General features: G+C 36.0%; 1 protein-coding gene across 1 annotated transcript in view; it reads left to right on the top strand.

The window, feature by feature from the left end:
* The window catches only part of FBN2 (fibrillin 2), a 266,492-nt gene that overhangs the window by 222,895 nt on the left and 26,619 nt on the right, over positions 1-16,978 (top strand). Inside the window, exons 40-53 of the mRNA XM_037800910.1 lie at positions 456-581; positions 1,168-1,320; positions 3,900-3,968; positions 4,892-5,017; positions 5,201-5,326; positions 5,765-5,890; positions 8,441-8,557; positions 10,138-10,266; positions 10,742-10,861; positions 13,519-13,644; positions 14,321-14,473; positions 15,221-15,286; positions 15,583-15,708; positions 16,275-16,394. Of these exons, the coding sequence (XP_037656838.1) occupies positions 456-581; positions 1,168-1,320; positions 3,900-3,968; positions 4,892-5,017; positions 5,201-5,326; positions 5,765-5,890; positions 8,441-8,557; positions 10,138-10,266; positions 10,742-10,861; positions 13,519-13,644; positions 14,321-14,473; positions 15,221-15,286; positions 15,583-15,708; positions 16,275-16,394 (1,683 nt within the window). The remainder of the gene's footprint in view (positions 1-455; positions 582-1,167; positions 1,321-3,899; positions 3,969-4,891; positions 5,018-5,200; positions 5,327-5,764; positions 5,891-8,440; positions 8,558-10,137; positions 10,267-10,741; positions 10,862-13,518; positions 13,645-14,320; positions 14,474-15,220; positions 15,287-15,582; positions 15,709-16,274; positions 16,395-16,978) is intronic.

The following is a 16,978-nucleotide window of genomic DNA, read 5'->3' as shown; positions in this document are numbered from 1 at the left end:
AGCAGCTAGCTTGCGGGCAACTAAAGCAGAATAAGAAACAATTAAGGCGGGGCAGCATGGGGCAAAGGATTATCTACTTTACGACATACAAAAGTGTACCTGGGAGTTGAATGCCTTAAGAGGAAATAAGACAAAAATTCCAAGCAATTTCATTTGAAGAATATGAACTTTCAGTAAAAATATAGGTGCTATTTAAGCTATTTTTCTGCAATTTGGAATAATTTTTTGATTATTTCTATTTTTGAAGATTTATTTTTCTTCTAAAGAAAGATTCAACATATGCCACATAATACATGTTTTGGATATTTTCTACAAAACTACTTTAAGTTCTAAGTTTTATGTAAATATCAGGAATTTGGGGAATCATCCTTTCCCTTAGTACGGGAGTTTTTGCAATATAACTTTGTCAAAAAAAAAAATCTTTATTAATTAGTGGATATTCTTGCCTCCTCTAGATATTGACGAATGCTTTGCACATCCTGGTGTGTGTGGGCCTGGCACCTGTTACAACACCTTAGGAAATTACACCTGCATTTGCCCACCTGAATACATGCAGGTCAACGGAGGCCACAACTGCATGGGTAGGTGACGTCCTCTGAGGTTAGTTAGGTTAGAGTCATTGAGTCACAATGTAAAACTTTAATGTCTTGGAATTATTGTTCAAACGTTTGGAATTAAATCATGAATGATGAAGTACAAACTTCTGGTTCTGCATCGTGTTTTTGAACCTTGGCTATGCTGTTATTACATTTTAAAAAGCTTAAATCTCAAGTAGAAAATCTCCTCAAATATTACAATTGATTATTAAATAATGGTCACTTTATATGAATGGAAAATAAAAATTATTATACAAATGAGAGAACATTTAAAATTTATTACTTAATACTTTTTAAATGAAATAACTGCTTTTGAGTAGAGAAATATGTATTGGATTTATTTTCCAAGAAAATTATAAATTATGTCCCTCCCATATCTAAAAACAGGAGAGACTTGAATCTAAAAATGATTTATGTTTAACATAAAAATTACTTTGAGATACCTCCAAATGGTTCAGAAATTTTTCAGAATTCTGTTTCTCGAGAAAGTTTCATGTCTGTAGGTATGTGTATTTCATTATTAGCTGCTTCCTGGAGTGGTTGGTTAGCTTATTTGTTTTCCTACATACAGACATGAGAAAAAGCTTTTGCTACAGAAGCTATAATGGAACCACTTGTGAGAACGAGTTGCCTTTTAATGTGACGAAGAGGATGTGCTGCTGCACATACAATGTGGGGAAAGCCTGGAATAAACCCTGTGAGCCATGTCCAACACCTGGAACAGGTAAGCACACAGCTCATACTTGCTGAAGGCCGAATCAGTGATACAACATATGTCTAACAGTGTAATACAAGTAAACATGAGATGCTCAATTCTGAGAATATCCAAGAGCATCCTAATGGCTCAGTTTCCCAAATAATCCTCTTTGGGGTTCAAAACTAATTTCTGAGACATCTGGTTAAATAGGCTTCTGGATTCTGAAAATAGGCTCCATTTCTAAAAGGTCAGAGTTTATAGCATTGATCTGTATAAACTTATTCACTGAATAAATATTCAGTTATTCACTGAACAAATATTTACAAATTGACTATTATGTGCTGTGCATAATGCTAGACTTGGAAGGTGTAATATTTTGATAAAACTTGCTGTGGTTTAAAAGGCCATCAACTTCAATAAATTTCATTTTTTTTTAGTTCAGCCTTGAAAATTAGCACATACACACACACACAGCACATTGTACTTGATGAGCAAACTTTATGTAAAAGCAATGTGTATATCAGGATGTTTCACATGCTTCCTCCCCCTCAGACTCATAGGACACTTCTAGACAGAAAACAGAGCTTGTATTTACATGGTCATATTTTTCTCACAAGCACTGGCTCCTTTGAAAGGAAAACTGAAAGATAATAGAGACAAGAACAAAATATATCTCTCTTATATTTGTCACCCACTCACATTCTTTTAATAGCTGTGGATACTACAAGTTGAACCCATAGGACACATAAAAACAAAGAATTGTGCATTTGGTACAAAATATGACTTAGGATATATATATTTCAATATTCCATTTAATGTGATGATCAAATGAAATTAAGAAGAGAGGTGATGAACAGTGATACATAGGACCTTTTCAGTAGTTGAAATCTGATGTTTGGATGGATTTTATTAACCCTTAAATCCATTATTCAGATGGATTTTATTAACTCTCTCTTGCCACAGTTTTGTTCCCAAAAATTGAATAGACACATTCTCAAAATTCTCTACTTTAAAACCTCTATAATTAGAAATTGAAGATCACTAGTTTAAGGAATTTAGTATCACTTTCTTCCTAAGAGGAAGTGAAGGATTTAGGATTGAGAAACAGGTCTAGATTTAAATCAAAGCTCTGCCACTTACTGTGTGACCTTTTGCAGATTATTAATCTTTTCTGAAACTTTGATTCCTCAATTTCTAAATAGGATTATTATATATAATGACAGTGATAATTCTTATCGTTATAGTGAGGATTAAATGAGATTATGTATGTAAATTACAATTCACACATCGCCCAGCAATTTTAGGGAAATCATTATTTGGCCTACAAATATTTATTGAGCACCTATTATGTGCCTCTCTATCTGTTCTGGATGCTTGGTGTATATTGGTGAATGAAATGTACAAGATTCCTGTACAGAATATAGTATGCAATATGCATTCTATCTAATAGTGTTTTCAGGAGTTTTACTCATTTGTGTTGCCGTGGGCATCAGAAGCTAGAACATTGTTTCTTAAAAATTAGAATTTTTTTTAAACTTCTTTTGTTTTGGTGAACTATGTTTAGGCAGCAGCTGTTACATTCTTTGTTTTATTCCATATGCATTGTGTTTTAGTTCCCCTGGCTACTCAAGCAAATACCATGCAATGCGTTGGCTTAAACAGTGGGAGTTTATTAGCTCACAGTTTTGAGGCTAGGAAAAGCCCAAATCAAGGTGTCATCGGATGCTTTCTTCCTAAGAATGGCATTCTGGGGCTGGCTGCCGGTCATCCGTGGTACTCGGCTCCTCTGTCCCATGGCCGCGCACATGGCGGCCTCTCCTGGCCTCTCCCTTCTCTTCCCGATTCTCTTGATTCAGCTTCTTGCTTCCCATGGCTTTCTTTCTATCTGTCTGAATTTTATTTTGTATTGTAAAGGATGCCAGAAATAGGATTAAGACCCATCCTGATTGGATTGGGCCACACCTTAACTAAAGTAATTTCATTAAAATGTCTCACTTACAATGGTTTCACACGCACAGGAATGTATTAAGTTTAAGAACATGTTTTTCTGACGTATATTGCTCCAAACCACCACACACCTTTCTTGATGCCTCAGATTCCTTCTTCCCACTAACAAATAGACATATATGGTAAAGAAAGACAAAATTCACACCTCATTCATTATCCATTGTTAACTTGTTTTTCCACTGTGAAATTATTTTTATATGCCTATGCCTTTGTGCAATTCCTAATCCTGTTTTTAACTTTGTACTCTAGTCTGTTTTTTCAGTCTACTTAGGGCAGATCATTTTTAAAGTTCTGCATACCAAAAGATAAAAAGAATTTAAATGTTTAATTAGATACTTTGAAATCTTGCAATGACTTGTCTTCTAATGTCAGAGCAGTAAAAAGTTATAGTAAAAGTAACAACATCAGCAATAACGATAAGGACTGCTTAGATTCACTCCTTACAGAAGCAGGCATCATCAAATAAATATAATTGAAATTGAAATGTCTGGTTGTGAATAATATAAAATGTTTGCCAGCAAAAGTGATACTATATAAAATGTCATTTTGAAGGGGGTTGAGAATTTTAAGAGTGCATTTTCTATGTTTGTATTTTAAAGCTGATTTTAAAACCATATGTGGAAATATTCCTGGATTCACCTTTGACATTCACACAGGAAAAGCTGTTGGTGAGTTTTTCCAGATAATGTTTATTTTAATATGTAATTGTAGGATTTTGTAAAATCTTTTCAGTGTTTTTAAATTGCAAGAGTACCACAAGAAAACAATAATATGAATTCCAATCTAATATAGTTGGACAAGAGAAAAATTAGACACTTCAAGAACTAATCAAGTGGTAATAATATTTTTCAGTCAGCACAATTGGTAACTATGTTACATTAGTTACTTGACTATCTCAAGGTTTCATACGTACCAAGCTAAAATTTTGTCTTTTTCATGAATTTATATTATATGCTTCTAAATAATCCACTTTATTTTAATGTTTAATTGTTATTTTCATTAATATATGTTCAAGTTTGAGGGGTTTTGTTGTAGAATCCCTTTCTAGTGGTTTAATTATGAGCTTTCAGAATTATTTATATAAATTATCACCTTCTGAGTGTACTTTTTATTCACTGTACTTGTTTCTTCCACAAAAGTCAGTAAGCAGTGTAATTTTAAGTCTCCATTTATCAATGCATATATGAGAAAGTACATAAAATTAAGAAAACATTTACATCAGATGAGTAGCCAGGTAATGATAAGCCTGACATATTCCTTGAAGAGGAGGCTTGATTCCCTAGGAAGTTCTTTTGTTATATTGACAATAAAATCACTTGGTATTTTTTATCAGCCATTTAAGTTTTCTATCACTGTTCAGAGGAAAGAACATAAACTTATGATCTATATGCTTTCATAAACCACAATATCATGTGTACCAGTATATAACTAAATTTTGTGACACTGGTATATATGTATACCAGTATATAACTAAATTTTGTGACACTGAATGTATGTTTTCATTCCACTGTACGTGTGGTATTATTCAGAGTTATATGGTAAATACATTAAGCAGAACCACATATATTTGATGAAATCTGTTCAATTTTAGACATTGATGAATGCAAAGAGATTCCAGGCATTTGTGCAAATGGTGTCTGCATTAACCAGATTGGCAGTTTCCGCTGTGAATGCCCTACAGGATTCAGTTACAATGACCTACTCTTAGTCTGTGAAGGTAATGTGAATAATATGCTCTTTACCCAAAAAGGTTTGGCATACAGAAATGGTTTCTAGACTGCTTGATGGTTTTTACTCTTTCTTCTGAAGTGTTTAGGAATGGATCACCACAGTGGTTAAGTGAATGTAATCCTAATGCAATCTTGAACGACTTTTAAGAATTTAATTGTTACCCTTTCAGATATCGATGAGTGCAGCAATGGTGATAATCTCTGCCAGCGAAACGCAGACTGCATCAACAGTCCTGGCAGTTACCGCTGTGAATGTGCTGCAGGTTTCAAGCTTTCACCTAATGGGGCCTGTGTAGGTAAGAAAGACTGACTCACTCTTTGGCACTGAACACAAGATTCCTACACTGAAAAATTATTTATGCTTGACTATCAAAAGATATTTTCAAAAATTATTTTGAAAGGTTTTCTAACTAAATCTATTCAATGATCTTGAACCCATTCCACCTTTTCTCTTAAGAAAAGAGGTCTCTCTGATGGATTTCCTTAAGATTGGACCTAAAATAAAATCTCCTTGAGATATGAATCAACACAAAAAAAAAAGCGTGGTTTTTTTTTTAATAAAGGAGACTTGAACTTCAAGGAGGCCTTACTTATTTTGATTCCACTGTTGTTATGGTTCATTTTCAGCCTGTCTGTAATAATTAATAGCAGATTACAGAAAATACATTTATGAAAAAATAAAGGAATCTTAATAAAAATCAGATACGTATAACGTGTTTTATTTTTTGTTTTAGATCGCAACGAATGTTTAGAAATTCCTAATGTTTGCAGTCATGGCCTGTGTGTTGATTTGCAAGGAAGTTACCAGTGCATCTGCCACAATGGATTTAAGGCTTCACAGGACCAAACCATGTGCATGGGTAAGAAGAAGAAAATCCAGTTCCAAGTACTGAAATGGAGCGGAGACTCCAGAATAGAGTACAGTTCGGTCATGTGTCATGAGTAACTACCATGTCTCTGTCAAAAACTGCCTTGTAAAAAGTGCACTGTGTTAAACTGTACAAGGTTTTCTTCAGTGTAAGATTTGCAAGCAGACACATACCACAGTGTGTTCTCCAGTTCAGTGAGTCACAACCTTTTGGCCCAGATGACTTTCACATGCTTGACAGACACCATGAGGCACTCATTTATGTGGAATTCACCACAGTACCAGTTCCCTGTATTCATTTATGCTCCCACTCAAGAAAGCATTTTAGAATGCAAGGAAGTAAAGTGGCAGTACTTAGGTGAATATTGTGTGTAAGTGTATTCATGTATGAATTCATGAAATGAATATGTTTTTACACAAATCTTTGAATACATGGGATTTATCTGCATATTTTGTTTCAGCTCTTAAAAATAATTGTAGAAGCAAAACTCTAAAAGTTCACAATAGCTAACATAAAGAGTAGTTACATTGCTCAGAAAGTACTTGCTAAGCTGTTGATCAATAAGATTTCAGAGGCAGATGGGCTGGGATTGAGCATAATTCCTTAAATCTGGTGTCCATGGTTAGCTCTGTCTCTGCCAAAGGAATTCTCCATGCTTTTCACTTGAAGAGCAAACTTAAATTTAAAACTTGAATATTTATAATTAGCATGTTCTCAGTGTACAAAAAGCTAGGACTGTGCATTTACTTTTTTGTTGCATGCTCACACAAACAGCAACATTTTCATAGAATAAATCTGATATATAATTTCATTACACAGTTCTTATTACATGTTGACTTCAGAAAAATCAGAATGTGTATCTCATGCAAGCAATAAGAATTTTAAACTACCAATAACCCCCCACCCAGAAATAAGCATTCTTGAGAATTTGGTGACTATCCTTCCAAGTTATTTTTTAAATAGCATTTCCTTCAGTTAATTGGTAATGAAGTGTAATATGTGTGGCCATCCACTGGGTTCACACTAATGTCTTAACACTTGAATTACATTCAATGCCACTGTAAGGTTTTTTTCATTGCTGTTCATTAGTTCTGATGACTCAGTTTATGATGTTAATCTTACCAAATCCTTTAAAATCTTGAGAATATTTCAGAGAAATCCATTCATTCACTTATTCTTCCTCTTCTCCTCAGCTCAGATTTTAGTCTTAGAAACCAGAACAAGTACTAATAAAAAAACATGAAGATGACACATAGTAATTTGGAGTTTGACATGCTGATTTCACTGAACAGCCAGTGTTATATACATGCAAATGTAGTTTATATTGACTCATATTGAAAGTGGATAATATGCTAGGATTTTAAAAATCCAGCTAACCAAAGAAAAAATCTTTTGATTTATAATCTAACTGATAATGGAAACCTAAATCAAAACTCAGTGGGCAGTAGATGTTAGGATTTAAATGCTCTTATTTATCCAAATGTAACTTGCCTAGTCCTTTAAAGCCCTGCAGGGAGGAAGATTCATATTGTAATCAAGCTACTATCTATATAAATATTCAAGTCATGTTTCAGTACTGCAGAACTAGTTTCCTTTTTGGTATATCCATACAATAAGGAACAACTGGAGAACGTCTCAGTTCATCCATTGCATCCTAAGAGCTCTCCCTTTGATTTCTCCCATGATGGCAGGAAAAGTTCTCCAGGGTAATACTTAAACAAAGGGAAAAAATAGAGGGTCTGTCTTGAATTGCATGAACTTTCTCAGTATATATGCTTATACATGCTTTTCCTGTCTGTACTCTTTGAAGGTAGAGTATGATTTGTCAAAAAAAAAAAAAAAAAAGGGTGACATTTAGGATTCAGAAATTCGTATGGAGAAAATCCACTCAAAATCATAGCAGTTCTGCCAGTCAGCTCTGTGTCTCTGAAACAGACCTTCCTTCCTAAGGCACACTACCTTTATTTTGCACAGTAGAGTTCCAGCAGCCTGGAAAACATGGTTTAGGGAGTCTGCTCTCAGATATGATGGCTGATCCTTCTACATATTTTTTTAATTCACTTTTTTGGAAAGCTAGTAATATTGTGTTTAGTAGACTTCTTCACTTTGGATTCCACTGACTCGTAAATTAAGGAGACTAAAGTTTATCTTTGTTTTGCTGATGAAATTAAATGTGTATGAATTTTGGGGGAAGTATTTGTAACATTTAGTAGAACAAATTGTTTTAATATTTTCTAAAGATCAGTTTACTTAAAATTGACAAGCAGATCTATGTGTTAAAATAGCTCCCTTACGGAGATGTCACTTGGCCTAAGTCTGGGTATTGTATGTGCCTATACGTAAACTACACTTTTTTTCTTATAATTTTATAATTTGGATTTTTCACTACCTGATATTTATTTTCCTCAAATCAATATGGATTTCCACTATTTGAAAAGAAAAATCTAAGTAATTCAGTAGTTAAAGATATATGTAAAAAGCTAGTAGGCTATTTTATTTCTAGTCAAAAGTATAATTTCTCTGAGCCAATGTTTCTCATAGATGTTGACGAGTGTGAGAGGCATCCATGTGGGAACGGAACCTGTAAGAACACCGTTGGCTCCTATAACTGTCTCTGCTACCCAGGGTTCGAACTCACTCACAATAATGATTGTCTGGGTAAGTGCTTCAGACAGTTCTTTGTAGTTCCTGTCTCACTTCCACAGATTATACTGAAATAAAAAAATAAAACCAAACTATAAAAAATATTTTGTTATTAAAATTGCAAGTCTGTTCCAAAAAGGTAGGTAATAACATTGGCTAATTTCTAGTTAATTAAAGCATAGTATTGACCTAAATAATCACAAAACAGTTTGCTCTGTTGAGCACTCCTGTCAATCAACCCACTAATTGAAGGCAAAAGGTCAGTCAGAAGATAGCAAATGAATTGAATGTGCTTTATGGTTTGAGATATTTTTATCCCTTAGCTGGGATTAAAGAAAGATCTGTCATTGTTTCGTTATTACAATTATTTCATAAAAATCTTTTCTTGTTTGATATTCAAATATTGGTAGTCTCCAACTTCCAAACATGTTGTGTCTTGAAATTTCATTTTAAGTCAGCTTTTGTAGCCAGGGACGCCTTTTCCCACAGAAATAATGCCTGGTGATAGACTTCGCAGTCAGCCCTCAGATACCTATTTAGTCTGTTTGTGAAAAACTGCCAGTTTGCTTTGGAGAATAAAACTGTCTCCTATGAATGGCACAGTGTTAGCCTTTGCCCCACAGTAATATACAAATGATTGAAATTAGAATTGATAGTGAATGGGAGAAGTTCCTAAAGTTAGTGAAGGAGATGGTAAGAGAAATGATAAGCATTTACAGTTACTTCTTGTTCACCACATGCCAGACACTGCACTAAGTGCTTTACAACGTAACTTCTTTTAATTCACATGGCCCTGTAAGGTATGTGAAAGTAACTCAGGTTTTCTACCATTATGGTACCATCCCAGCCCACCTCCATCTCCCAATTTAACCTGACATATGTTCCTCTCAGCTTTCTTTACTTTTTTTAAAATAATCTGCAATTGTAAACATTTTTCAGAGCTAATTGGACATTTTATTCAACTCTCACCTTTTCGATTGTTTCTCAGATCTTTTGCGCAGCCAGGGAGAAGTGAAAGATAAGGCTACAGTTCTGATCAAAGTACAGTCTTCAGACAATCCAAGAAATTACTCAAGTACAGTCAACCTTAAGCGTAATTGAAAACCCAAAATTTGGTCTGCTTTTCTCAAATTCTGTATTATGTCAGCCAAATATATTTCTAGAGCTATTTATAATTGATTTTTCTGAATTTAGTATTGTCAGTTATTTCTTCTTTGAGTGTGTTCAGTTTATCACCACGTAAAATAGTCTGGAAGCTAGGCAATCAAGTTAAATCCTATATATCCCCTTGTCTCTGGGAAAGAGATACTCTGGGAAGGAATGGAAAGCATCATCTTAAACCTGCAACTTTTATCTGTTTATAAATTCATGAGTTATATTAATATCAACTATGTACCCTGTGGCTGAGACCCATCGGGCTCTGTGTGACCCTATAAGTCACATGGTCCTTCAGATGAGCAGACTTTGCCTCTGTGTTGATGGGTAACTATAATGTAGGGTTTTTTTTAAATAAATGCTAATAAACGTGTTGCGACTTGTGAAACAATGTACATGTAAGAGCTCTCTATAAAATGCTAACTCTTGTCTTCCTACAGATATAGATGAGTGCAGTTCCTTTTTTGGCCAGGTGTGCAGAAATGGACGGTGTTTTAATGAAATTGGCTCTTTCAAGTGTTTATGTAACGAAGGTTATGAACTTACTCCAGACGGCAAAAACTGCATAGGTAAGTGTGAAAACAATAAACAGTATTGTCTGGAAAAATCAATAGGTGTGTATGTGTGGTGTTTTGTTTCATTTTATAAAATAATGGTGTGAATCCCCCTGTTGGAGACTTGTTCACATTTCATTTGCTCATCAGATCACATGACCAAGGTAAGAAATGATGGGAAATTTTAGTGTAAGATATAAGCCAACCCTTTGGAAAGACTGATAGGTAATGTTTTTATTGGAGACATAGTTTGAGGCTATTCATGTCTCGATAAAAGTAGGCAAAGAAAACAAATCAAGAAAATTAACCTCCTGCCAAAGGAGAAATATCCAAGATATCAGGAGGGTACTTCTGGGCAGATTTCTCCAAGGTGCTTGTGCAGAACGGAAGGTCTGAGTTGAATTCATATTAATATCATTTGAAGGGCAAATAAATCTTTGCAACAATTATCTGATGTTTAAGTCATTTTTTCTCTTCTTTCTCTTTAAAGATACTAATGAATGTGTTGCCCTTCCTGGCTCTTGTTCTCCCGGCACTTGTCAGAATTTGGAAGGATCCTTCAGATGCATCTGTCCACCAGGGTATGAAGTAAAAAGCGAGAACTGCATCGGTAAGGCTAACGTTTATTCTGAGCTCCATGAGCTCTCCCGTACAGTCAGACTTTGTACAACTCAGTGGAAAGAAACTAAGCCCTAGCCACTGCAAGCATGCTGACCCAAGGAATTAAACCTTTAACTGCCTATTTCTGTTTTCTTGAACCATCAGAAATGATTTGAAGGTGGGCTGGTGGGAATAAAGAACTTAAAGACGTGAGATTTCTCATTAACAGAAATCGTATGCTAGTTGGAGAATTTTCAGTGTCCTCTAATCTTTTTTCCAAATGTCAACAGAGACTTTCTACTGAATTTAAGGAGTGTCTAAAAAAATTGTAATCTTTGGCAACCAATTTTGAAACAGCTATTAAAGGTGTCTAGAGTCCTAGAAATGTGAAGTAGAAATTCTTGACAATGCCATTCGAACCTTTTTTTCCTTGGGAAGGCCTCGTGTCAAAACAGAAAATATTAATCTATTTGTCAGAACAGATGTTTTTTCTGTTGAAACTTTTCCAACCCACAAGAACACTATAACCACATCAAAAGTGGGTCCCAGACTTGCCTGATGGACATGATGAAGGCAGAACTTTTTACGGTTCACTTTATTTCAGTTTTATACAAATTATTTTTTACAGCTTCGTTGAAATTCAGAAGCACCAGCATCTTGGTGTGGTTTTTCTAATGTGAAAGGATTGCTAAGGGTTTTGCCTTTGAGTTCTCCAGTATTTTTTTAATACTATGCCCCTTCAGCAGATTCCACCCAGAGATATGTATAGCTCTACTATTCACATTCGAGAGAATCACCATCTAAACAGAGCTGAGGGAAATAAATGACTTACCGAATTTAATTAATTTTCAGACCATAACATAATGTATTATGGGTCTCCCTAGTTATTTTGATTTGGTATTTATATTTGCCTTTTTCTGATTTGTATAGTTCATTGTAAGATTATGTAGTGTTTTTGATAGTCAAAAAACAACAAATAATAGTACTGGATTCATCTTAGGACAATGTTACTTGAAAAGTTCAAAATCTTTTCTTTCCTCCGTTTTCTTCTTTCTAATCTCAGTTCTTCATTATTTCTGTGATCCATCCCTGTGTATGAATGTGTCAGCCACTAGTAGGGAGATAGAAATACAAATCCAGTTTTGTCTCAAATAGACTCAGCTTCCTAAGTGAAAGAATCTATGGATTGAGTTAGGTTTTATTAAATCTCAGACTCACTGTATTTTCTTTATCCATTGTCAGCAGTGCCACTGTTTTGTTCCTCTTAATATTGGTTTTTAATTAACTTCACTGGAGGAGTATTACCTTCAGACTAGAATCTCTTCTGTCAAATTTTCTCAGATGAAACACTTCCTAACATGACTATTTCCACAAACACACCCATTCCACATGCCTGCCACGTATGTACACACACATACAGATTCATCCCCTCTCCAGTGGACATGACAGTGGACACTTGGCACCTTCCTAAAGGCTGGGAATAAAAAAAACAGTCCCTCCCTTCAGGTAACTGACTGCTGAATGGGAGACAAATATTTTATAAGTCAATGTGTTTTGTAAAGACATTCTTAAAATACAGAGTGACAAACACTAGAATGGAGGTGTGGTCAGGATGTGGGAGCACAGTAGGAGGCTGCGAGTCAGGACAGTAGTAGTGAGAGGGTGGCGGGTCAAGGAAACCCATCACAAAGGAGTTGCGACATTCTGTATGGCTCTTAAATGTTGGATTTTCCTAATCAGGAAGGAAAGGGAGCAGAGGAAACCGTTTGAAGGCACAGGAAACATGAGCCTGGTAAGGGGCATCGAAGGGCTGCTCACAAGTTTGAACTTGAATGTGCTGGCAGTGTGGAGCCACTGCAGCTTTTTTCTTTTCTTATTTTTTTTTTTTTTTAAAAGATGTGATATGACTCATACATTAAGACTCTGCATATACAAATGGAGGATTTAGTATGTGCCAGACACTATTCTAGGAGCTAGTGTAGCATTTATTCAGTTAATTAAAATGACCCATTAAGTAACCACTTTTCATGAAAAATGACCAAGAAAGCACTGATAAGGAAGTTTTATTTATTTTAAGGAACCATTTTTGGGGGTGGGGGGGCAATAGTAAAATTCTCAAAATATATCCTATTCCTCCTAGTTCCATAGGCACAGATTTTCAAATAGAAGATAACTTTGGTGGCAGTGAGGAAAAAAGAGGGGAGGTGCAGAAGTCAGGGTTGAGAGATTTTCAGTAATCCAAGTAACAAATGATGATGGGTTTTGGATGCTCTGAGGAGGTGGAAATAAGTTGTACTGCTGCATGGATAATGGAGGTTAAAAGGGGTAGTCAGGGGGTTTAAAATAAGGGTAACTCCAGAATCCCAACTTGGGCTGCTGAGGGGGGTACCAGCCATGTTGAGGTTGTGATCTGTGGGAGGCGTTGGACATAGGCCACCAGGGATCAGCCGTGAAGAGCTGGCGATTGACTTGGGTGACTCCAACACATGATTGCGGTTAGAAGTGGTTATAATCTTTGAAGCAGTGATGTTTTATTTTTTGATGAGTAAGTCGAACGTATACGTTATATAATCTGTTATTTCAATATTAAATATTTACAGCCAGTTATTTATTTTTAAAATATCAGATAATTTGTTGATTAAATTAATAAATTCTCCTGTTCTTCAGATATAAATGAATGTGATGAAGATCCCAACATCTGTCTTTTTGGTTCCTGCACCAATACTCCAGGGGTTTTCCAGTGCACCTGCCCCCCTGGCTTTGTATTGTCTGATAATGGGCGGAGATGCTTTGGTAAGCTTTGGAATGATAATTCTCTGTCTCAGTCGGCCCTTAGAAACTTCAGAGCTGCATAGTAAATCATCCTAATGTTTGCCACTACAAAGTACAGGTCTACGGTAAATATGTCATCTGTAAATTTAAAATATAGGTGTCAAATATATAGGCTCTGGACAATTTTTAAGGTACTTGGAACTGTTGGGTCTGTTTTTAAATTTTTAAAAAAATTTATACCAAAAGAAAACTTATCCTGATTCACCATTTTCATTTTGTTGGTGGTGTTTATATAAGATTTTTCATATGTTGGTATATGAGTTGCCTTTGACAGGATTTAACTTCCTGAAAGTTAGATTTTTGTTTTCGCTAGGCTGTAATGAAACAATCAGAAAAGAGAGGTTCTTTGTGGAAATCGTTTTGGTATTGAGCATGATTTCTCAGATTTCCTAAGCACAGTAATAGAAATATCTTAAACATTTTAATAATCAAATAGAATTTTAAAGACAAGTCAATTTAAATTAGCGAATAAAATCAACAATTGGGGATTTCCAGACCTGTCTTTTAACTGTTGATCTAATCTGCATCTTATGTTTTGCCCATGAGGAATTTTCTGCTAGAAACATTGTTATGTACAATTATTGCTTCTTTTTAAATGATCTGTAAGGAGCCCTGCAATGTTTGCCTTCTTGATTAGATACTCGCCAGAGCTTCTGCTTCACAAATTTTGAAAATGGAAAGTGTTCTGTGCCCAAAGCCTTCAACACCACTAAAGCCAAATGCTGCTGTAGTAAGATGCCAGGAGAGGGCTGGGGGGACCCCTGTGAACTGTGCCCCAAAGATGATGAAGGTAAGGGTAATGACACAAAACACTGCTTTGCACCAGTTTTTACGTGTTTGCCAGAAGCTGGTTTGACCGTGTAATTTATGAATATTTAGAGGGTGAAATTATCCCCTCAAGTATAAGTTTTGATGGTTCAGTGAGCAACCTAGATTGAGGGACTTCTTTCAACTTTTGAATACAAACATGTGTAAGTACAGGTAGAGTTACCCTGTTATTTCGTATTTTTCCAAGGTTAGTATTACTTGCTTTCAAAAGAATGAAATTGAGAGGTACAGGGCAGGAGATGCACGGAGGGAATAAAAGGTTGTATTCCAAACTGCTGTGAAAGTCCCATGTGGGTAATCACAGGCTGGGGCTCTCAGAATAATACATAAAATTCTGAGAAGCTGAGTCAGCACAGTGGCCGTTTTCAGGAAAGGACCAACACCCTCCCAGGCCCTATTAGAACAGGAAGAAGACAGTGTGGGTGGATCATAGGTTAGTTCCTAGCTAACTCAGAACCTGCTTGAGCTCTAAGTTAGGGGTGGCTTCTGGGTGTCCTGGGCAGGGAGGTTGCTCAGGCTGTCTTCTCCAAATATGCTCACTGTTGCTTTTGAAATAAATCGTTAAAGTCAAATAAATGCTCTTGCTCAAGACTGCTTTATAGATGAAAAACATAATTAAATACAATTCCATGTATATTGTTAATCAGTTCTTAAATTCTCTGATAGTTAAGACTGTACAATAATCGAAGATTCCCATTTTTCTCTGTAGTTGCATTCCAGGATTTGTGTCCATATGGCCACGGAACTGTCCCCAGTCTTCATGATACACGTGAAGGTGTGGTTTGATATAATTTATTCCTGTGTTATTTTATGTGAATATGTCGTTATAGATCTCTTATAAATCATGCTAATTTTTGCTACATTACATACAGTGTATTGCATTTCATGTATGGACAATATTTTGTGGCATATATAATTTATCATAAGACTATTTGATATATGAAATACATTATATTATTTCTCTGGTAAAATAATGTTTACATGTTTTGGGAATTTTAAGTATGTGTTGAATATACAGTAGTGGCATATCTATTGTTATGAGACAGTTCATGGGCAGTTCTATTTTTTTAGATGTCAATGAATGTCTTGAGAGCCCAGGCATTTGTTCAAATGGTCAGTGTATCAACACAGATGGCTCTTTTCGCTGTGAATGCCCCATGGGTTACAACCTGGATTACACTGGAGTACGGTGTGTGGGTGAGTGTTGGCTCCACATTACACAACTTTAAAATTGTTTTGTTTTTCATGTTCAGCAAAAGGTCTCTCAGGCACCTTGGGTGGTGTTAGGATTTACAAAGCCAGGGTAAGTAGACAGTAATGGCTCTTTTCTCTCCACTCTTACATTTTCCAGTCCAACTTGGTTTAGTGAAGATAGAAAGAGTGGCCCAATCTCTGCCTTCCACCAGATATACAAACTCTGATGTGTCTAGAGATTTCCAGTGGTGAAAATCCACTATCTAAGGGAGAGATGAGTTTTACTTGATGACTTCCCCGCCTACTCTGGTAGCAGAGGTCCACATTCCTCTTCTGGAACTGTGGCCTGTAGGGCCAGCACAGCTGTCCGTGGGCTCAGAGCATTGATGCTTGATCCTTCAGGGTCCTCTGCACTGCGCAAAGGCTGGCCAAGGCAGGGGGTGTACATAACTCAGACATGCCCTTCACAGACCCTGGAAATAGGTGACGCTGAATGTGTTACTCATGGGCATGCTCCTGTTAAAGTGAAGCTTCTCCAAACTTTTGGCTACTTCCTTATTCTTTTCCAGATACTGATGAATGTTCAATCGGCAATCCATGTGGAAATGGCACATGCACCAATGTTATTGGAAGTTTTGAATGCAATTGCAATGAAGGCTTTGAGCCAGGCCCCATGATGAATTGTGAAGGCAAGTGGAACCCTTTTCCTAAGAATGATTTCTTGACATAGATGGTATATTTTAATGTCTCAATCTTTTTGTTGTCCTGACATTCTGCTAATGATCATATTTCTTACAAGTGTCTATTCCTTTACCTCAGTGAGCATAGTACAATAGCTGCTTTAAAGCACCTGTCTGTTAATTCCAGTATCTGGGCCATCCCAGCGTTGGCATCTGTTGATTATCTTTTCCTTGAGATTGGGTCACATTTTCCTGGCTCTTCAGTATGTTGACTAATTTTGGATTACAACCCTAGACCTTGTGAATGATAAGCTGGAATCAGTTACATTACTCCGAAGAATGTTGATGCTGCTTTTTAGCTGGTAATTAACTTGGATAGACTGAATAGCAGACTGTCACACCTGTGGGGGGAAGTGGCTCAGATTCTGGTTCTGTTTTTTAAACCTTAGTTGCTAGCTTCTTGATTTTGCCCCATACAAGCAATGACTTGGGCTTAGTTTATGCCCCCCACCCCCACCAAAAAAAGTGTTTCTCTTTCTCTGGTCTTTTCTTTTATCTGGTGCTCTTCACTCTTTAGCAGCCTTGGTCACCCC

Source organism: Choloepus didactylus, chromosome 13, assembly GCF_015220235.1.
Source record: "Choloepus didactylus isolate mChoDid1 chromosome 13, mChoDid1.pri, whole genome shotgun sequence".
In the NCBI taxonomy this organism is placed as follows: domain Eukaryota; kingdom Metazoa; phylum Chordata; class Mammalia; order Pilosa; family Megalonychidae; genus Choloepus; species Choloepus didactylus.
The sequence above is the reverse complement of the archived record's forward strand: the minus strand, read 5'-3'. Positions and strand labels throughout refer to the sequence as shown.